The following is a 22,822-nucleotide window of genomic DNA, read 5'->3' as shown; positions in this document are numbered from 1 at the left end:
GATTACCAAAGTGAAAAATGCACCATGACATGTTTAACATCTCCATCCACGGTCTTTTGTTTTAAAAAGGTCATTTTTGCATCCGTTTTTGTCTAGTATGGTTCCATTCATGAGGTGGCATCGTCACGCCAACCCAGGCTCTGCACAGATGTTTTACCCAAAGGATGGTGACGGGAAAGGAAAGGACATGACGGTTTCACAGGTTCAAAACTAAACACAGCATATTAACAGCAGTAGCACCCCTTTACCCTGTCCTAATTTTACACACCCACACTTTGCATGGAATCATGTATAGACAATGAAACATTTTATTGCTGTCTTTACATCACAACTTTGAATGCGTCAACTTTTGAACACGTCACCTTTTATTCTGAGAAGTGAAAATTTGATTCCTTGCAGAAATCCAACTGAACTAAATAATAACCCAAGAATTTAGGGAAAATTTGTAGATTGCTGTATCCCTCAAATCTGCTTTCAGCTGCCCGCCATTATAGAATATGTTTGACAGTATTAAAATCCATTTTTAAGTATTAAATAACCTATCACTAACATTACCTGACCATTAAGTTCCACTTAAGGTGCACAAGATTAAAATCTGCATGTTATAGATGGATGTGTAACATTTGCCAAGGAGTGGAAGTGGAAAGTCGCCATAGTCCCAGAGGCCCCTTTGAGGGAGAGAGCTGACTGGTGGTGATTTATGCTGAGGGTCACCACACCTCAGGCGACGGGCAAGATTGAGAAGGCGGGGCCTTTGTGAGTAGGAGGATGTGGGTTGATGATAGGTCCTCATGTGTGTGAGATCTGAGTCTCGGCTGCAAAATTTGGGGAAAGGTTTTCACATGGAGGAAAGAAATTCGAGAGTCAGCCACCTGTTGTAGCGGTCATATTCCACCTGACACCAGATATAAATTACAATTAGAGGCGGATGAAAAATGGTCCCAGTCTGGTCTTTTCGTTGGGGTGGTACATTCCGGATGGAAACTCATAAGAGAAAGAATAAAACAAAAACTAACCAGCAGTATATATTTTATGTTTTACACGCACAACGGCATAACCCACTGATATTGAGGAAACTATCCAGAACTCTCAATACACTGACTTTCCCACCTTGACAGCTTCAGACTGGAAAGATCCATCACTGTTAATTGTCCTACAATTTATTGACGCCCTACTTACCAGTTCAAAACCTGGTTAAATGATCCTTGATGTCTCCTATTCATCTTAAGGCAATATGCACAAGACATTAGTGTAACAAAACCATATTTGTGTTCTAAGCTATAGTTGTCATAGTAAATATTTTGTGTTTTCACAGTATTAATCCTCATATAAAGTGTTTACTGAAATAAATATACTTTATCACAGCTTGGTGTTTTTTTTCTCATTTATAAAATCACAAATTTATATCTGCATGACACCTTCACTGCAGAACCAACTTTTTTTTTTTAAATGTAGAATGCTTTTTCCAAAAACTATATTTTGCTAATTATTGCATTATAACCAGACATATGCATGTAAAGTGCAAAGAAGGTTTTTCTATCCATTAGTAGGTATCATTTAGTAGTTACAGTAGCTTCTTATTACCTTGCCATACCTCAAAATACTTTTCCTTTTTTATCCCTACAGCTATGTCGATTCTCCCACCCTATGGCAAACCTAGGAGTGTTCACTGGACCAAATATCCCAATTCATTCCGAGGATGCACCTTCTTGGTCCCAATCCAGCCTTCCCTCATTTTGCCCTGGAATCCTTCCTGCTGCAACTTCCCCTTCCTGTAGCTGCACGGACCCTAAGAGGTTCTCTGTTTGTTCCTCAGTTCCATTGTCAGCATGCGATAAGAATATTACTGTGTTGTGTTTTGGTTCTTCTAAATTCAAACCTCCTTCACTAGTTAATACAAGAGTAGAACCATTGGCATTCCCAAGACCTGATAAAGTAAGTCATTTTCTTTACAATCGTACATGCGGCAAATGGAATATACTGTATAAACACCGGTGGTGCGCAAGAGCTGAGGAAGTGTCACTGTTAATCTAAACAGTAAACTATCAGGATACATTATTTTTGGTATTTTGACAAACACCAGGTATTCACCAGCTTAGAAAATAGTTGGCATGGGGATTTCAAAATAAAGTTGTTCACTAAATATATACTACCACTAGGTGTAGTGATTGCATTTGGCAAGAATTCTAGAATCAATAACAATAGCGTTAGTAAATTGTTACTTAAGCCCAAGAATGTACTTTGTGCGATCAAGACAATATTCTATTACCTTATAACTTTTACTCTTAGTAAAGAACAAGATGCCTTATTCCTTCCTTCGAAAAGGCTCCTTAATTTGGAACATTAAGTTGGGGGGAGGCGGTGGCATAGTGGCATTGTCATTGGACTAGTAATCCAGAGACCCAGGGTAATGCTCCGGGCACCGGGGTTCAAATCCCACCACAGCAAGTGGTGTAATTTTAATTCAACAAAAATCTGGAATTAGAAGTTTAATGATGACCATGAAACCATTGCCGATTGTGGTAAAAACCCATCTCGTTCACTAATGTCCTTTATGGAAGGAAATGTTTACCGGCTCTGGCCTACGTGCGACACCAGATCCACAGCAATGTGGTTGACTCTTTAAAAAAATAGTCCTTGGGGATGGGCAATAAATGCTGGCCCAGCTAGACACAGCCCATGAATAAATTATAAAAAGCACAAAGTGTTTGCTTCTAATAGCTTTGCACAATTTTTGGTTACATACACTAATATGCATGTATGTGTTTATACATATATATTTATATATAATAGATACTCTCACACATTAACAGTAGGATTTTAAAAACATTTAAAATAAAAAGAATAGCTGAAATTCAAAACTGCATATTTCAGTAAGAAATTCATCATACATCGTAGACAAGCATTTACTGTAGAAGTCAGTAGCTGTTCAGTAGACTTCCCCTCACATAGCTTCTCCACTGTAAGCTTATATTCGTGGGAGATCTTAGTGATAGAAACTGGACGGCATGGACCAGCTGGGCCGATGGGCCTGTTTCCGTGCAGTAAACATCCATGACTCTGAGGTCAAAATGGTCCACAAGGCCTGTGAAAACAGGGAAGACAACTGTGTGTTTCCGAAACCAATCTCACTGAAGAATTGTGAATACCTAGCACGGAGTCTGAATCAGGAACTGTTAAGGTCGCAAAATGAGTTCAATTTCAAAAGGGTACAGAAAGCAACGTGGAGAGCCAGAATGAAAAATTTAATTCAGAGAGAGAGAAAAAAAGAGATGGAAAGAGAAAGTAAACGATGTAGCATTTTTTTTAAAAAATTCTCTCAACAACATTTTAAAAATGAAGGAACGAGACTCCCACATCTATAAAAGTGAACTTTAAAGTCTGTTTGGCAGTAATTCCACACCATTCAATATATTTGAATGAGGAGCCAGATAGTGAGTAACCATTTTCACGGAGTTCAGAGGAGCAGCACATCTTGGACAGCAACTTCTTGATTTTTTGCATTTAACTGTATATCCACGCTTGCCCGAATTTGCTGTCAGATTTGCACATAAATAACGGTGAGGCCAATAAGCCTCACCACTACTCCCTTTACAGTAAATTCTGGTCTTGCTACATCTGATTGTTCAAACAATCGAAAATTTAATTTAACGCTACTGGAATGATAAAACTCTGAAAACGGTTCAGACCCGTTCTGATTCAGGAATCCGGCATGGAGAATAAATGGAAGCATTCAGAATATTCAGCTCCAGAGGGGCAGCACGGTAGCATTGTGGATAGCACAATTGCTTCACAGCTCCAGGGTCCCAGGTTCGATTCCAGCTTGGGTCACTGTCTGAGCGGAGTCTGCACATCCTCCCCGTGTGTGTGTGGGTTTCCTCCGGGTGCTCCGGTTTCCTCCCACAGTCCAAAGATGTGCAGGTTAGGTGGATTGGCCATGCTAAAATTGCCCTTAAGTGTCCAAAATTGCCCTTAGTGTTGGGTGGGGTTACTGGGTTATGGGGATAGGGTGGAGGTGTGGACCTTGGGTAGGGTGCTCTTTCTAGGAGCCGGTGCAGACTCGATTGGCCGAATGGCCTCCTTCTGTACTGTAAATTCTAACTATGATAAACCTCTCCACAATATTCAAAAACATGGCGGCACGGTGGCACAGTGGTTAGCATTGCTGCTTCATGGCACTGAGCACCCGGGTTCAATCCCAGCCCCGGGTCCGTGTGGAGTTCGCACATTCTCCCCGTGTTTCCGTGGGTCTCACCCCCACAACCCAAAGCTTGCAGGGTAGGTGGATTGGCCACGCTAAATTGCCCTTAACTGGAAAAAAAAAAAATTGGGTACTCTAAATTTTTTTTTTAAATATGGCCTTCATGGACTTTCTCTGTACTTTGTGGGATATTTGCATCCCGGTTTCCAGGAGTTACCTTTTTCTTGCCGTTCAATTTTGGAAGAATTCAGGAAACTTTTAGTACTGAATCAGGCTTAGCAATCACACTCAAGGACAGTTATCACTATATAGATAATAATAGCACTATTAATATATATGCCTGTAAACCCAAAAATACATTTTCAACCACTGATTCCTACAGGAAGTGAGACACTATAGAGGTGAGTCAATGTTGTTCTTCAAGCACTTATTTGCCATTAATGCAACGTCATTTACTAATGATGCAAGGTTCAAACTGCCATATAACTATTAGGGCAAAGTAATGCAAAGTTCCATCGCAGTAGTGGTTACATGAAATAAACTTCCTGCTAAAGTAAGGAAAATGCTATGTTGATCAACAACGTCACGAATGAAAACTTGATTAATATTTGGTTAGAGATAAGAGACTGGAATGCCGATAACAAAGATAAGTAATCTTGTTGCTCTCCTGCAGCAACCACTGAAGCAATGTGACTTGCTATCGTTTTCCTCACAACCATGTTGCAAACTGCTAAAGTGGATTGCGCCAAGATTGATTTTGACAAATGCTCTTACATTAAAAAATATAAGGGTAGGATCCTCCGACTCTGCTAGCTGGCGGTGGGATTTGCAACAGCCCGTTAAATCTGTCGTTGGGCAAAAAATGTGTATCGCGCTGGGCTTCTGCTGGCAGTGCCAGGTTGCCTATGCCAGTTGTCAGGAAGGGGGGGGGGGGGGTGGGGGCCTTTGCCATCAGAGGTGGGGTCAGGGAGGGCTCGGAAGGGGTAAGTTGGGTGAAGTAGGGGGTCCTGAGGCCGTGGTTGCTGAGGATGATCGTAAGATTGGAGCTGCCTTTAAAAATGGTGGCTCCATTAGCGAGTTGTCTTCCTGCATTGGCGAGCTCAGCTCACAAGTGGAAGAAATTACTTGAAGAGTGGCCTTGACTGGGTGGTCCTCAACGAGGCTAGTAAAATGGCAAAGTGCCATTAACTAACGGGGTTTGTTTCAGCACTTTAAGTGCCGAGAAACACCCCACTAAACATGCCTTTCAGCGGACTTTAACTCGAGTCCACTAAATCGTGCCTCTGGTCTTTAGGACAAAGATAAAGCCTCCATAATAAAACTGCATTTAACATCAACAGTTGCTCAAAAGAGGAAGCTCTTCAGAATTAATGGACCGTAAAGAGCTATAAAAACAAACAAAGCTAGTCCTCCTTTGAAATAGCCTGGACCTGTCAAGAAAGAATCTTGGAAAAAGCAATTGGCTGTAAAGAGCTACAAAAACAAACAAAGCTAATCTCTCCTTTGAAATAGTCTGGACCTGTCAATCCATAAATTGAGTGCAATTCAATGCTTTTAGGCTTCTCAGCAAACCCAGAGGCTTGAAAAGGTTAAAGGAGAATGAAACTGAATGTGAAAAAAGAGCTTCAAAGGTTTCCAATACATCAAAGGGAAGACTTCATCTGACATCATTGAAATTGACATGCTGAGAGAGTGTTTAAAGGTTTTCAAGGCTACAGAGGGAAGACTTGTCACACAACCCCTATCTTGGGAAAGACCCTCAACCTGAGCCCCTCCAACCCAAGCCCCCCCTGATCCCCACCTCGCCTGAAGGACCGGCTTGACACCCTGAAGGTAAGTGTAGAGAGGGTACTTACCCCCTTGCTCCCCACTGATGTTCCCGATGCCTGGTCTCCACTTTTAGGGTCCAGTAGTGATTCGCGCCTGCGGGCCTTCCAGCTGGGAAGGCATGAGCATCCCGGGAGACTGCAGCATTTCACTTCAATCTCGCTAATAAGATTGAAATGGATGCTAATGAGTTCTGATCAGGTTCCTGTTGTTTCTGGGCGCGAAACTGACCTCGCTAGGTTGAGCAGGCCAGGTGATACACGACAGGTTGATACGCAGCAAGAATCCCATTTTGGGTCTCACACCCGATTCAACGAGCTAGCATTAATCCTGGAAGAGCCTGGAAGAATCACTGCCATGGTGTACAGCACACAATTTGTGTGGATTTGGCTGTGAGTAATTTAATTAAAATGTTTTATTCCCCCAATGATTTTTACAGAGCAGAGTAACTAGAACTTCCTGATTTTCATGTTTATCTGCTCCACGTGTCCTCATTGGAAGTTGTTGTCCGATTGGTATATAAATAGCAAAGCCTTCCCATTATATTTCCAGCAAAATGTCAGAATTGATGGAAATCAAGATTGGTTATTTTAAATGCATTTCAAACTGCATTCGAATACAACAATGCAATCTATAGAGCTGAGTAAAAAACATTCAGCAGACCAGGTAGCAGCTGTGGAGAGAGAAACAGAATGAAAGGGCCGGAGCATGCCGGAGGTGGTAGGGGTGCTATTTAATCAGGTGGGAAGGGGTGGGGTGGAGAGCCTGTTGCCATCCCGACTCCCCATGACTAAATCAGGATGAGGGAAATCAAGTTTGGACTTCCTACACCGAGGCCAGTTGAGGCCTTTGAGTGGCAAATTAAGGGCCACTTCAGGGTCTCATTCCACCAACGGTGTTATTCTTTAGCTGGTGGGCAGGGGGGTTAACCTCACATAAGCAGGCCTCTAGGTACACCCTGAGGGCCCACCTGTGGGCTGAAGGGAACCCTGTGCCCAATAAAAGGCCCCACCAGTAGCAAGAGCTGCCTCCGCTGTAGACCCGCCAATCCCCCTACACCTCACTAGAGCCTGTCTGACTGGCCTCAGTGAGGCTGTCCCATTCTTCAAGGGCCCCTATAGCAGCTGCTTGTTCCAGGCCTTCTGCAGCACCAGGAGTGGCCACTGCTCCTGGTAGTACTGCTGGGTTTGATACACTGCTGGCCTCTGCTTTGCTGGCAGCTCTCATCCTGAAGACCCCAGGAACCCTGATGGCAGTCAGGCAGGTAAGTGCCTAATTGGGACCAAATCTCATCAGGGCTTCCGGAAATGACGAGCTTGCCACCAGCTCTCCGACCAGTGGATGGGGGCCACTGCAGCGGCTCTATGATTCAGCCCAAAGTTTTGTCAGAACGGGGGGGGGGGGGGGGGGGAAGGGTTGTAACCGGTTTTAAGGAAGGACAGTGGGGGGGGGGGGGGGGGAGGGGGGGGGGGGGACTGGGAAAGAGAGAAGGAGGAAAGATCTGTGTTGGGTGGAAGATAGGAGAGATGAAAATGAAGAAAGGGGTGATGGTGTCGGGCAAATGGAAGATTATATGGGACAAGTAAAGAAACAAAGGATGGCTGCAGAGAAAGTGTAACGGGGAGTAACAAAATCGGAAACCAACAGCTGCCGTCTGGAAAAAAATAGAGGTAGAGGCGATGATCTGAAATTGTTGAACTCAAATGTTTGAGTTCAGAAGGTTGGAAAGTGTTTAACTGCAAGATGAGGTGCTGTTTCCCAAGCTCACGTTGAGTTTAGATCAGTGTCAGAGACCAGGAACAGAGTAGCTATGGGGCAGAGAATTAAAATGGCAGGCAAACCGGAAGCTTGGGGGGGGGGGGGGGGCATGCTCGCAGGGTGGCATGCTCACAGGCTAGATACAGGTGTCCCACAAAGCAATCACCCAGTGTATGCCTGGTCCTCCCCAGCATTGAGGGGAGGCAGCCTCCTGAGCAGTGAATACACAGTATGCAGCTGGTCTTGTACCAATGGTATTGAATTACATATGTTAATACAGTTGAGATGATACATTTATTCATTTTTCAGCAGTCAAAAGTTCAATCATTCTTTGAAGCGTCAGCGGATGAACAGCTGCTTGTGACCTACTTATTGCAGCCCAGGGTTGTTTACCCCTTTGAAAAATCCATGGGTAAAGCGGGAAAGAGTATTTTAATGAGATGCATGCTGCAGTCGACCAACCCCATTTAGAAATTGGGAAAGAAGGTTTAGATCTGGAGTGATTAGGGAAAATACAGCCATGGGTGCCCAAGATTACTGTAACCAGCTGTGTTTGAATTGATATCGGCCCACACAGAAGTCTTGCTATTAAAAAGGCTACCAAAAATACCAACTAATTGCAGAAGACGAGCCAGATGATACATCTGCTCAGGCAAGCAGACGTTCAGCCAGAATGACAAGACAGTCTCATTCAAAAAAAAAACACATTAAGACATTTTTGCAAGTGTTCAGTGCAATAGTCAAACAACATCTAGATCTCACTGCCCCGGTGTATACTCAGTGGATTTTACCCAAGTTTTCTCTCTTTTTGACTGTATGTGCATGTGTAGTTCCTAACTGTGTGCTCCTAAGTGTTTTGATAGTGGGAGAATTAAGTGAGATGGGTGACTGCATTTTATGAAGACACGGGGCGAAATTCTCCCCAAACGGTGCGATGTCTGCCGACTGGCGCCCAAAACGGCGCCAATCAGACGGGCATCGCGCCGCCCCAAAGGTGCGGAATGCTCCGCATCTTTGGTGGCCGAGCCCCAACATTGAGGGGCTAGGCCGACGCCGGAGGAATTTCCGCCCCGCCAGCTGGCGGAAACAGCCTTTGTTGCCCCGCCAGCTGGTGCGGAAATGACATCTCGGGGCGGCGCATGCGCGGGAGCGTCAGCGGCTGCTGACAGTTTCCCACGCATGCGCAGTGGAGGGAGTCGCTTCCGCCTCCGCCATGGTGGAGACCGTGGTGGAGGCAGAAGGGAAAGAGTGCCCCCACGGCACAGGCCCGCCCGTGGATCGGTGGGCCCCGATCGCGGGCCAGGCCACCGTGGGGGCACCCCCCGGGGCCAGATCGCCCCGCGCGCCCCCCCCCCAGGACCCCGGAGCCCGCCCACGCCGCCTTGTCCCGCCGTTCAAAAGGTGGTTTAATCCACGCCGGCAGGACAGGCAATTTATCGGCGGGACTTCGGCCCATCCGGGCCGGAGAATCCAGCGGGAGGGGCCCGCCAACCGGCGCGGCCCGATTCCCGCCCCCGCCGAATATCCGGTGCCGGAGACTTCGGCAACCGGCGGGGGCGAGATTTACGGCAGCCCCCGGCGATTCTCCAACCCGGCGGGGGGTCGGAGAATGATGCCCCATATAAGGAGCGGTTGAGGACTCTGGGTCTGTACTCGCTGGAGTTAAGAAGGATGAGGGAGGATCTCATTGAAACTTACAGAATACTGAGTGGCCTAGATAGAGTGGACGTGGGGAGGACGTTTCCACGAGTAGGAGAAATTAGAACCCGAGGGCACAGCCTCCGACTGAGGTGACAATCTTTTAAAACAGAGTTGAGCAGGAATTTCTTCAGCCAGAGGGTGGCGAATCTGTGGAACCCTTTGCCGCAGAAGGCTGTAGAGGCCAAATCACTGTGACTTGAAGACAGAGATAGATAGGTTCTATGGGGTTATGGGGAGAAGGCAGGAGAATGGGGATGAGAAACATATCAGCCATGATTGAATGGCGGAGTAGACTCGATGGGCCGAGTGGCCTAATTCTGCTCCTATGTCTAATGGTCTTATGGACAGGGGAAATACGATTGTCGTGACCCCATAAGTCCTGTGCAGGTGCAAGTTATGACACTGCTGCCTAACAATGGCCACATTGAGGTCATTGGGCAATCTCTGTGTTTGTAGTTGCACTTTCAAAAGAGGTAATAGGTGATGTTGTGAAAGCGGCTGACGGGCCTACGTATTATGTAACGCTACTTTACAAACTTCTGTGCCATCTGTTCCAGGTATTTCCTTTCTGCTAACCACTCATTCAGTGCACCAAGAGGTCTGCCAGGGAGTAGAAGCCATATGGTTATAGGTTAATAATGTACAAATCTATCTCCTACTGATCAGTGTGCAGAAGAAACAATCCTCATCAAAATCATCAAATATTGAAAAATGGTTTGAACAAACTTGCATCAACGCATAATGTGGGATTTACATGTAGATATCAAAGAGGTTCTGTTCAGAGTTTACAGCCTGTAGTTTACTTTATTATCTCACTGTTTGGATAATTGCTGAATTGAAACACCACAAAATGTTTTTATCCACAGTTTGACATACTTGTAAGTTAAGAAGAACTTGGATTTAACGTTTATCTGCAGTCTCCAAGGTCAGGAATTTTCGTGCAGGCTTCTGAACTCTGCCATTATTGATATCAGCACAGTCAGCAATGTGTGGGGAAACGGTCATTCAATGTGATTTTCTCCAGAGTGGCCAATCAGAGGGTAGAGTCACTGTCCAATTAAGGGCGGGGTGCAGGTTCTCAAAATGGGGGGATCAGTCAGAAGCCTTCCAGTTTGAAAGCTGCAGCAGGCTGTGTTGACAGGTAAGTGAGGGAGAACAAGGTGCTTCAATATAGAGGCGGTATTTCCAAATTTGGGAAACCTAAAATTGGTTTCACAGCCAGGCCACGAGTGTCTGCAGGACTGCCAATATCTGCTGTAGAATGCAGGCAGGAACTCGGGTCTCTAAGCCTTGCTGGAGTGCTGGCCTTGTGGTCTGCCACTGGGAGGCCACCTTCAGTTGGCCTTGAGACCCTGAACAAGCCAAGTTGGCTTCCCAGTCGTTGCAGGTGGACACACCTGCCACCCACCCACCCCTTTCCGTCTCCATCAAAATGGTCTGAAGTGGGCTGGGAAACCAACATGCCAGCCAGCAATTCTATTTTAAATACAGTCCGGGCGGGGGTGAATAATTGAGCCCTAAAGCTACATGTTATATATCTAAATGGCTAGGAAGAAAACAAGCTCCTTAAACTTAGATTTTTGTGGTCATTATCCATGTTTGGATGAGCATTTGGTTAAGGTATTGGTTAGCTGGCTCATTAGCAGGTTGCTGGACATAAACACTGCAACATTTAGCTTGACATTTTCCACAAGACTGTTTGGCAATACTCAATGCTTCCATGCTATGCATGGACTAATGTCCCTACAATGGCCTGGATAAACATCTAATCCAATCAAGGAATAAATCTCAAGTGATGTATTTGAAGTTCAATGTTTCCTTTGACAACGTAAACATGGTTCAAGGCTGAGGATGGGGTTCAAGGCTGATAGAAGGCTGGGGTAGATTTTGGATACTTATGAAAACATATAGGCAAAAGTGGCAAAGGAGTCGGTGATTCTTGAGATGGAGCCTGTATTTTGGGCTGATTAGTGTAAATTGTATGGTTTCACCGGGGCACGTTTATGGTGAATTCACAGCAGGGACAGGTTTCTGGCCTCAGTAGAGGTGGTGGGGCCTGATGTGTTCTTGAACTAATAAGACCACAAAGCACGAGAAATGCTGTCACAAGGTAATATGCAACAGAGTTATCTGGACATAGCTATGCAGCATCTGACATGCAACATAGATTTTTGGGCAAGAGAGCCATTTGCTGGACATTCAATACAAACTATATTTTCTACAGTTGGAAAATATTGATTAAAAAGGAGCAAAAGATGCAATTTTCTTAACATCAGCTGGTGACATTTAATCACCAAATGCAGGTCTCTAATGCAGGTGATTAAAATGCTTGATAATAACGTTCTGTCACTGCTTTTCCTAGTCTCCCTCTGAACACAGATGAAGTCTCTCTGGAAACTCAAGATTACACGAACGTAGAAGATACAAAGATTTCAGAGAACAAGGAGGCTGAAGCTGAGGAGGATGAGTTTGGATGGACAACAAGATGTTAGAAACAAAGCCTAGACTTTTCTTTTGATTGTGAAGTGCCTTTATATTTAAAAAAATGCACTTTATAGTTTTACTTTAGAGCATGTTTCACATAGCTTCAACGTTGCCCTTAATAATTCAATCGTTTTAATAATTTTATATCAAATAATTGAAATATTGGATGTATATGCACTTAATTACTTTCCTTGTCTTACAGTTACACAGTTATTTGTTTAATTTATGAAAGTTTGGTATAAACAAATTGTCAACTAAAGAACTGAAATGTACTTTTATCCTTTATTTAACATTCACCTGCTTTACTGTGTTTGGCTCTCAATATCAAAAAATAGTTACATTCAAATAAGTCTCAAATCCCTTTAATCTTCATATCAGGAACAAAAACCGCGAAGGGGTGACGAGATGTTCTTGGTGTAACTAAATCATACATGTGCCCCTTTCAATCAGATTTGCAGTAAGTGGACTGTTTCCCAAGTAACATGTTCAATTTAGGGATTTAAGTTATCCTACTGATAGTTTGTCGAAAGAAAGGAGATCACATTTGCCTTTATCGAGCATCTTAGCATTTCCTTGGGAGGTTCGAAAGCACTTGCAGCCAATTACACAAGGTGCAGTCTCTGTTATGTGGTCGACTGCATCAGCGATGACCATTTAATAGTTAGCTGTTGGAATGTTAGCCAGAACATTGGGAGAGATTCCTGCTCTTCTTGAAATGTCGTCTCGAGGTGCAGATCCAAATTACAGTACTTCCATCAATACACCAATGTGTCAGCATTGCGTGAAAAGTGTCTCAGTTGCAGGCTCTAATCCAGCTGTGAGGTTTTAATCCAGCAACCTTCTGATTCCGAGGACAGCGTTACCAACAAAGCCATGCTGGCACTTTGGACAGATGAGCAGCCCAAAGATGTGCAGGTTAGATGGTAAATTGGCCATGCCAAATTGCCCCTTAGTGTCCAAAAAGGGTAGGTTGGATTATGGGGATTGGGTGGAGGAGACCCAATGGGCTGAATGGCCTCCTTCTGCACTGTAGAGATTCTTTAATTCTATGAGATAACAACGCTATTAACTCCATTGATTGAAATCCCGCCCTCATTATGGGGCTAAGAAATTGGGTTTAGATTTAGAAAGATGCCTTGTTCTCAAATTAGAATACTGATAGACTGAGTAAATCACAGCAAGTTGAATTCTGACTTTCTTTAAGTACAAAAGAACAAAAGTAGGTATTCGCTTGAAACATTTCTGCTTCAAGTGAATTTAGTTTATCTGCCCCAGATTAATTGCTGAAACTGCATATTTGTTCACTAAGGCAGTTTGTAAGTGGTCTATGGTCATTTACTCCAATAACCCACATTACATCAATGTTTACTCTTGTTTATGTTGCTGACAATGAAATAATCTGCATTCTCTTTTTAGTTTGTACAAGTAAAAGGTTTGGAGCAATGTTGTGTCCAGTTAATACGTGCTGCTATCCTGAATACTACCGGTTCTTCCATAATCAGTAATCATAACCAAGGCTGTCATTTTGTATTTTATCACAAAAATAAGAGACTGAATCATATAAGGTGATTCACACAATATCTATAAAAATCCTGGGACATGGAACTGATCTTGGTAGCACAAAATGGGCGATTGACAATCGACAGGTCATTTTATACCCCATCCCATCTTCACTGATTTCATGATATCAAATGTACTGCTGCTCACCTTTTTTGTCCTGCCGGTAATATTGATAAAAAACCAAAAACCTGCTTAGGAGTGCTGTAATAAATTAAAATGTGTATATATCAAAGGAAATCTTCAATCTATTTTGTTGCATCAAAATATTAAGCATGGTCAAATAAGGCAGTCCAGGAATATTAGAAAGAAGTTACCAATTGACATTGAAATATCAACTGAGGCTGTAAGACTATAATTGGCAAGCTGTCCTCCATATGTTACTCCACAGCAATGACTTACCTGAAATGACCTGAAAAGATACTCCGTTGTATCAAACCACCACAAAACAGTCCAACAAGAATAAATTGGAACTGACCTCCCAACATCACCCCAAGCACCATATATGACAACGATACATCTGGCTCAGTTGACACTGCAAGGTCCTCCTCACCAGAATTTGGGGACTAGCATCAAAGTTGGGAGAGCTGTCCCACTGACTAGTCAAGAAACAGCTTGATGCCGTCGTACAAAATCATTACTTGCAGTCAAAGTCTGTCATTGTACCAGTCACACTGACAGATCAAACCCACCAGAGGTGGTTGCATGTGCCCAGATATTTCACCCCCAATCGCGATGAATGCTGAGATATTATTGCTGGCTGTAACAGCATAGCAAGTTCCAAGGAACCCATTAACACTTGAACCTGGAATCTGCAATCCACTGGAAATGTCTCTACAGGAGCCCACAGTGATGGTGCCTTCAGGACCTGTCTACCTGTTAAACCTGAGTTGTTTTCCTTATATTTCCAATGTTTTTTATCTTGATTTACTTAAGGTTGCACCTTACAGACATATTCCCTGTTCTAGATCAGGAGTGTCAAAGCACTCCAGCAAATCAAAATTCAGCCTTTAAGTGCCTTTAACAGACCGGCAGGTAAACTAAAAGTAATATTTCAAATGGCCAAGTTGCACTTCCGGTTGCGGCTATGCTGAGCTAAGTCGCACGTTCAGCAGCTCCCGCCAGAAACTGACTTTTGGCCTCTTTTGAGGGGCCCCAGCGGCATTTGGTCGACGGTTCCCAGTGTGGGAAGGTGACAGTACGATTTCCCCGGCACTGTATGGATTGGACCAGGAGTGGAGCGGTGAAAAAAGTAATTCTGGTGCAGCGAAAAGTGCAAGGGAGGAAAGCCAAGATGACGGCGGGTGGAGACCAGGCAGCGTGGGCGCAAGAGCAGCAGGAGTTTCTCAAGGGCAGCACGGTAGCATTGCGGATAGCACAATTGCTTCACAGCTCCAGGGTCCCAGGTTTGATTCCGGCTTGGGTCACTGTCTGTGAGGAGTCTGCACATCCTCCCCGTGTGTGCGTGGGTTTCCTCCGGGTGCTCTGGTTTCCTCCCACAGTCCAAAGGTGTGCAGGTTAGGTGGATTGGCCATGATAAATTGCCCTTAGTGTCCAAAATTGCCCTTAGTGTTGGGTGGGATTACTGGGTTATGGGGATAGGGTGGAGGTGTTGACCTTGGTAGGGTGCTCTTTCCAAGAGCCGGTGCAGACTCGATGGGCCGAATGGCCTCCTTCTGCACTGTAAATTCTATGATATTAAAAGCGCTGCTTCACGGAATTGAAAGCAGAACTGCTGGAGCCGATGAAGGCTTCGATCAACAAGCTGGTCGAGACCCAGAAGGCCCAAGGGGCGGCGATCCGGGAGGTGCGGCAGAAGGCCTTGGAGAATGAGGACGAGATATTAGGCCTGGCAGTGAAGGTGGAGGCGCACGAGGCGCTGCATAAGAAATGGCAGGAGAAGTTCGAGGACATGGAGAATTGGTCGAGGAGGAAGAATCTGCGGATTCTGGGTCTCCCAGAGGGAGTGGAGGGGTCGGATGCTGGAGCATATGTGGTCACTTTGCTGAACACGTTGATGGGCGCGGGTGCCTTCCTGAGGCCCATGGTGCTGAATGAGGCCCACCCAGTCCTGGCGAGGAGGCCCAAGTCTAACGAGTCGCCGCGGGCGGTATTGGTGTGGTTCTACCGCTTGGTGGACAGGGAGTGTGTCCTAAGATGGGCAAAAAAGGAGCGGAGCAGCAGGTGGGAGAATGCAGAGGTCCGTATATACCAGGACTGGAGTGCGGAGGTGGCCAAGAAGAGGGCCGGGTACAATCGGGCTAAGGCGGTTCTGCATCGAAAGGGGGTGAAATTCGGGATGCTGCAGCCGGCGCGACTGTGGGTCACGTTTAAGGACCGGCACCATTACTTTGAGACACCGGAGGAGGCGTGGACCTTTATTCAGGCTGAAAAGTTGGACACGGACTGAGGGTCAGTTGTGAGGGGAGGTCACGGGGGGCTACTGTGGTTACTGTGCTTTGGGGGATGTTCTATTCTGTTCTGTATTGTTTCCTTGGGTGCTGGGTAGGGTAGGGTGAATTGGATCGAAGTGGGGGTTTTGTGAGAGTGTGGGCGTCGGTGGTTGGAAGGACGGGGCCCCGTTGGGGGGAGGGGAGATGGGAGACCCGAGGTGGGGGAGCTGGGATTAGGCCGCAAAGGGGAGATGCGCCAGAGAGGGAGCGGCCGGTCTGATGCAAAGCTGCTGCATTGGCCAAAGGTGAGCTGGAGCTCGGAGAGAGAGTCGGGGCGGGGGTCTGCCGCTGGGGGGAATGGAGAGTGCGGGAGGCGCGGGCACGTGGCTGGCCTAGAAAAGGGGGTAGCTAATCGGCAGGGGGTGGGGGCGGGAAGCCCCCTGACCCGGCTGATAACTTGGAATGTGAGAGGCCTGAACAGGCCGGTCAAGAGGGCCCGTGTGTTCACGCACCTGAAGGGACTGAAGGCAGATGGGTTGTGCTCCAGGAGATGCATTTGAGGGTGGCAGATCAGGTTAGGCTGAGAAAGGGGTGGGTAGGGCAGGTTTTCCACTCGGGGTTGGTCACAAAGAATCGAGGGGTGGCGATTTTGGTGTGGAAGCGGGTGTTGTTTGAGGCGCTGAACATCATGGCAGACAATGGAGGTTGGTATGTGATGGTGAGTGGTAAGCTGCAGGGGGTGCGGGTGGTATTAGTGAATGTATATGCCCCGAATTGGGACGATGCCGGATTTATGCGGCCAAGGTGCTGAGGGGGTTTATTGACCGGATGGGAGGAGTGGACCCATGGAGGTTTGTCAGGCCTGGGGCCAGGGAATTTTCTTTTTTTTCCCACGTCCATAAAGCCTACTCCCGGATAGACTTCTTCGTTATGAGCAGGGCACTAATTCCGAGGGTGGAGGGCACGGAGTATTCGGCGATAGCCATCTCAGACCATGCCCCGCATTGGGTGGAGCTGGAGCTAGGGGAGGAGAGGGACCAGCGCCCGCTGTGGCGCCTGGATGTGGGCTGGCTGGTGAATGAGGAGGTGAGTGGGCGGATCCGGGGGTGCATTGAAAGCTATCTAGAGGCTTATAATAATGGGGAGGTGCAGGTGGGGGTGGTCTGGGAGGCGCTGAAGGCGGTGATTAGGGGAGGGCTAATCTCCACTAGGGCCCACAAGGAGAAGGAGGAGAGGGAGAGATTGGTGGGGGAGATTTTAAGGGTGGATAGGAGGTATGCAGAGGTCCCTGAGGAGGGACTACTCAAGGAGCGGCGAACCCTCCAGGCCGAGTTCGACCTGTTGACCACCAAGAAGGCAGAGGTGCAGTGGAGGAAAGCGCAAGGGGCGGTGTATGAGTACGGGGAGAAGGCTAGCCGGATGTTGGCACACCAGCTTCGGAAGCGGGAGGCAGCAATGGAGATTGGGGGAGTTAGGGATAAAGGGGGGAACACGGTGCGGTGTGCGGTGGGAATAAATGAGGTATTTAGAGACTTTTATGAGGGGCTGTATAGGTCTGAGTCCCCGACGGAGGAGGGGGGGATGCATCGATTTTTGGATCGACTGAGGTTCCCGAGGGTGGAGGAGGAGCAGGTGGCTGGGTTTGAGGCACCGGTAGGGCTGGAGGAGCTGACTATGGGGCTGGGAAGTATGCAGGTGGGGAAGGCACCGGGGCCAGATGGGTTCCCGGTGGAATTTTACCGGAAGTACATGGACCTGCTGGGCCCTCTATTTGTGAGGACTTTCAATGAGGAGGGGAGGGGGCGGCCTACCCCCAACGATGTCCAGGGCGCTGATCTTGAAGCGGGACAAGGACCCATTACAGTGTGGGTCATATAGGCCAATCTCTCTCCTCAACGTGGACGCGAAGTTGTTAGCGAAGGTGTTGGCTACCAGAATTGAGGACTGTGTCCCGGGGGTGATTCACGAGGACCAGACGGGTTTTCTTAAGGAAAGGCAGCTGAATACCAATGTGCGGAGGCTCCTTAACGTAATCAGGATACCTACAGTGGAGGGGGAGGCGGAGATAGTGGTGGCGATGGATGCGGAGAAGGCCTTCGATAGGGTGGAGTGGGGGTACCTCTGGGAAGTGTTGAGGAGGTTTGGGTTCGGGGAGGGGTTCATTAGTTGGGTTAGGCTACTTTACAAAGCCCCGGTGGCGAGTGTGGCCACGAATCGGAGGAGGTCGGAATACCTTCGGCTGTACCGGGGGACGAGGCAGGGGTGCCCCCTATCCCCCTTGCTATTTGCATTGGCAATTGAGCCTTTGTCTATGGCTCTAAGGGAGTCCAGGAACTGGAGGGGGCTGATCCGGGGGGGGGGGGGGGGGGGGGGGGGAGGAACACCGAGTTTTGTTGTATGCCGATGACCTGTTACTGTATGTGGCGGACCCAGTGGGGGGGCATGCCGGAGGTGATGCGGTTCCTGAGGGAGTTTGGGGATTTTTCCGGGCATAAGCTCAACGTGGGGAAGAGTGAGCTCTTCCTGGTACACCCAGGGGACCAGGTAAGGGGGATAGACGAGCTCCCACTGAAGAGGGCGGAAAGGAGCTTTCGGTATCGGGATCCAGGTGGCCAGGAGCTGGGGGGCCCTACACAAGCTCAACTTGACGAGGCTGGTGAGCAGATGGAGGAGGAGTTTAAAAGGTGGGATATGCTGCCACTCTCCCTGGCGGGTAGGGTACAGTCGGTGAAGATGACGGTGCTCCTGAGGTTCCTTTTTATATTCCAGTGCCTCCCCATCCTGATCCCTAAGGCCTTTTTTAAGTGGGTCAGTAGGAGCATCATGGGCGGAAAAGACTCCGAGGGTGAGAAGGGTGTTTCTGGAGTGGAGTAGGGACAGAGGAGGGCTTAGCGTTATCTAATCTGTGTGGGTATTACTGGGCTGCCAATGTGGCGATGATACGCAAGTGGGTAATGGAGGGGGAGGGGGCGGCGTGGAAGAGGCTGGAGATGGCGTCCTGTGTGGGCACGAGCCTGGGAGCACTGGTGACAGCACCGCTGCCGCTCCCGCCGACTAGGTGCACCACCAGTCCGGTAGTGGTGGCGACTTTGAAAATCTGGGGGCAGTGGAGGCACCACAGGGGTGAGGTAGAGGCTTTGGTTTGGTCCCCGATCCGGGAGAACCATCGATTCGTCCCGGGGAGAATGGATGGAGGGTTCCTGAGCTGGCACAGGGCCGGAATTAGAAGGATGGGGGACCTGTTTTTAGATGGGACGTTCGCGAGCTTTGGGGCGCTGGAGGAAAAATTCGGGCTTCCCCCCGGAAATGCCTTCAGGTACATGCAGGTAAGGGCGTTTGTAAGACGGCAGGTGAGGGAGTTCCCGCTGCTTCCAGCACTCAGATCCAGGATAGGGTGCTCTCGGGGGTGTGGGTTGGAGAGGGCGGGGTCTCGGCGATCTACCAGGAGATGCAGGAGGAGGAGGAGACCTCGGTGGAGGAGCTAAAGGGTAAATGGGAGGAGGAGCTTGGGGAGGAGATAGACGAGGGTACATGGGCGGACGCCCTGGGTAGGGTTAGTTCTTCCTCCTCTTGCGCCAGGCTTAGCCTGATACAATTTAAGGTTCTTCACAGAGCGCATATGACAGGGGCGAGGCTGAGCAGGTTCTTTGGGGTGGAAGACAGGTGTGGGAGGTGCTCGGGGAGCCCAGCAAATCATACCCATATGTTCTAGGCGTGCCCGGCGCTGGGTGGGTTTTGGAGGGGTTTTGCGAGGACGGTGTCTAAGGTGGTGAACACCCAGGTTAAGCCGAGCTGGGGGTTAGCACTATTTGGGGTATCGGGCGAGCCGGGAGTGCAGGAGGCGAAAGAGGCCGGTATTCTGGCCTTTGCGTCCCTGGTAGCCCAGCGGAGGATTCTGCTACAGTGGAAAGATGCGAGGCTCCCAAGCGTGGAAGCCTGGATCAGCGACATGGCAGGGTTCATTAAATTGGAGAGGGTAAAATTTGCCTTGAGAGGGTCTGTGCAAGGGTTCTTCAGGCGGTGGCAACCGTTCCTAGACTTTCTAGCGGGACGTTAGGAGGTGGTCAGCAGCAGCAGCAACCCAGAGTGGGGGGAGGAGGGGGGGGTGGTGTACTTTGTGTTTTCTACTGTGTTTATTATTGCTTAATGGGGGGTTTGTATATTGGGGGAATTCCTGATGTAGTTGTAAGATGCTTATTTATGTGTTCTTTGTTTTTCTTTTTTCTGTAAAAATTTGAATAAAAATATTTCAAATGGCCAAGTTGAGAACCCTGCAGTTCTGTCACATCCAATCATGAATAGTGGGGGGACAATTACCTAACTGGAGGAGGAGGCTCTACAAATGTCACCATCCTAAGTGATGGGGGAGCACAGCACAATTAGTGCAAAAGACTAGTTTGAAGCATTTGCAATCAGCGTCAGCCAGAAGTGCCGAGTGGATGATCCATCTCGTCCTCCTGAGTTCCCTAGCAATACAGATACCAAGTTTTCAGCCAATTCGATTAATTCCAAGTGGCATCCAGAAAAAGCTGAAGGCACGAGATACTGCAAAGGCTATTGGCATCTGACAACATTCCAGAAATAGGACTGCAGACTTATGTCCCAGAATTAGCCACACCACTAGCTAAGCTGCTCCAGTACAGCTACAACACTGGCTTCTACCCAGCAACGTGGGAAATTGCCAAGTGTAATAGCCCTCGCGCGGGTTGGACCTGTGGAAAATGAGCTTCCCCGCTGGTGGGTGGAGAACTGTCCAACTGGGGCTCGTTATCGGGCTATGTGAAAGCCAGTCCGGACAAGGATCAGCATTCTGGGAGGCCCAACTGGGATTTATTGTGTGTACATCGCCGTAGCGGCTGTTTTTTATGACTACAATAAACTCGGGTTTATTCACCTACAAGGGCCTCCTGGGACTTCATACTGGTGCTGAGCTAAAAACAGCAATTGTGATTCTGGACGCCCCCACTGCTTCGGAATATGAATAGGAACGAGATCAGGGAAGTTTTGAAAATATCACTCTTTGGGAAATCAGTGGCCTTTGCTGCAGGCCTAGAGGATTGCGCCCAATATGCCAAGCGAATTCAGTATTTCTTCCAGGCGATTGGTATCGGTGGAGAGGACTGACAGAATGTAATCCTCCTGACCGTCTGTGAGGCACCAAGCTTCGGCATAACCTTCCCCAGCAGCCCCAGACTCGAAGTCCTTTGATGAACTAGTGGAATTAGTGGCAAATCATTACGACCCAGAACCGTCCGTGATAATGCAAAGGTATCGGTTTAACACGACTGTGCGGACTCCAGGGGGCGCGATTCTCCGAAATGGAGACTCAGTGTTCGTGCCGTCATGAACGCCGTCGTGTTTCACGATGGCGCGAAACGGGTGCGGGCTGTAGTGATTCTGGCCCCCACAGGAGGCCAGCACAGTGCTGGAGCGGTTCACGGCGCTCCACCCATACATCCTGGCGTGGACGGGGGGGGCGGCGCCAACCCGCGCATGTGCAGTGGTGAAGAGCCAACCGACGCATGCACGGTAGACTCACAGAACGCTCCTGCCCTGACGCAACATGGCGCGGGGGTTCTGGGGCCGGGAGCGGAGCAAAGTAGGCCCGGGGGGGGAGAGGCCGGCTTGCCGATCGGTGAGCCCTGATCGAGGGCCAGACCCCCATCGGAGGACGCCCCCCACCCCCCGGTGAAGGAGCAGTTTCCCCTGCCCAACATGCCCCCCCCCCCCCCACTTTGCGCAGAGTTCCTGTGGTGATCCACTGTAAAAGGAGATGTAAGGTAGAGCCTGCACTACAGGTTCGCCGGTAGCTCCTGCCGGCTGGCTCCGCCCACGGAGAACTGTATAAATATGCATGACCTCCAGGGCCCTGCCATTTCGCCAGCTGCAGCAGGAGGCCACACATCTGACTGTAATGAAGCCGCAGTTGTACCCAACTTTAGTCTTTGTGCAATTGATCGTGCATCAATTTATTACAGTCAGGTTTTCCACAGAATGGATATCCGAATTAAGCCCGATCGCCTGCAGCTGGATCCGCACTCGCCCGACCCCAGGAAAAGACTTTACTCACTGGCTAGCATGTTTCGAGGCTTACATCAACGCGGCGGACCCCGCGCCAACAGAGGCTCAGAAGATAAGCGTCCTGTACTCCAGACTGAGCTCCAGCGTGTTCCCGTTGATCCAAGAAGCCACTACTTACACAAAAGCAATGGAACTCCTCAAAGAACACTACGCGCAGAAGGCGAACACGCTCTTCGCCAGGCATGTACTTGCCACCCACTGGTGAGTGCATCGAAGACTTCTGGTGGGCCCTAATTCCACTCGTCCGGGACTGTGACTGTCAGGCCATCACGGCCGCCGAACACGCAAATCTCCTCATGCGCGATGCCTTCGTGACGGGGATTGCGTCGGACCGCATCCAAGAACGATTGCTGGAAGGGGCCACGCTCGAACTGGCAGAGACAAAAACCTTGGCTCTCTCCATGACGGTCGCATCCCGTAACGTACAATCGTACCTCTCCTGCCGCGCTGCCAAATCATCTAACCCTTCCTACCCCTCCTGGACCCCGCCGACGACCTCTTCAGCCGTGGCCCTGCCTTCGCAATACGCCTGCGCCGCACGCCGATCCGCGCACCCCGGGGGTCCCCGCTGCTACTTCTGCGGTCAGCAGAAGCACCCCCACCAACACTGCCCGGCCCGCACTGCAGTTTGTAAAGCCTGCAGCAAAAAGGGCCACTTCGCGGCTGTGTGCCAGGCCCGCGCAGTCGCTGCGATCGCGCCCGCTATCGCCCCCTCCCCCATGCCAGGCGCACAATGGGAGCCGCCATCTTGTCCCCCTTCGGCCACGTGTGCCCCATGGGCGCCGCTATCTTGTCCCCTTTCGGCCACGTGCGCCCCATG

The 22,822-nt window shown here is 48.7% G+C and overlaps 1 protein-coding gene across 3 annotated transcripts in view; it reads left to right on the top strand.

Annotated features, from left to right (window-relative positions):
• rgs11 (regulator of G protein signaling 11) overlaps positions 1–12,233 on the top strand; it is a 196,172-nt gene extending 183,939 nt beyond the window's left edge. For 2 of the 3 annotated variants that reach the window (XM_072481296.1, XM_072481295.1), the window contains 3 exons: positions 70–202; positions 1,627–1,796; positions 11,850–12,233. In XM_072481296.1, coding sequence (XP_072337397.1) covers positions 70–202; positions 1,627–1,796; positions 11,850–11,979 — 433 coding nt within the window. In that variant the 3' untranslated portion in view covers positions 11,980–12,233. The remainder of the gene's footprint in view (positions 1–69; positions 203–1,626; positions 1,797–11,849) is intronic. The other variant, XM_072481297.1, reaches the window with a different exon arrangement.
• The last annotated feature ends 10,589 nt before the right edge of the window (positions 12,234–22,822 follow it).

The sequence above is a fragment of the Scyliorhinus torazame genome, chromosome 17, assembly GCF_047496885.1.
Source record: "Scyliorhinus torazame isolate Kashiwa2021f chromosome 17, sScyTor2.1, whole genome shotgun sequence".
Lineage (NCBI taxonomy): Eukaryota > Metazoa > Chordata > Chondrichthyes > Carcharhiniformes > Scyliorhinidae > Scyliorhinus > Scyliorhinus torazame.
The sequence above is the reverse complement of the archived record's forward strand: the minus strand, read 5'-3'. Positions and strand labels throughout refer to the sequence as shown.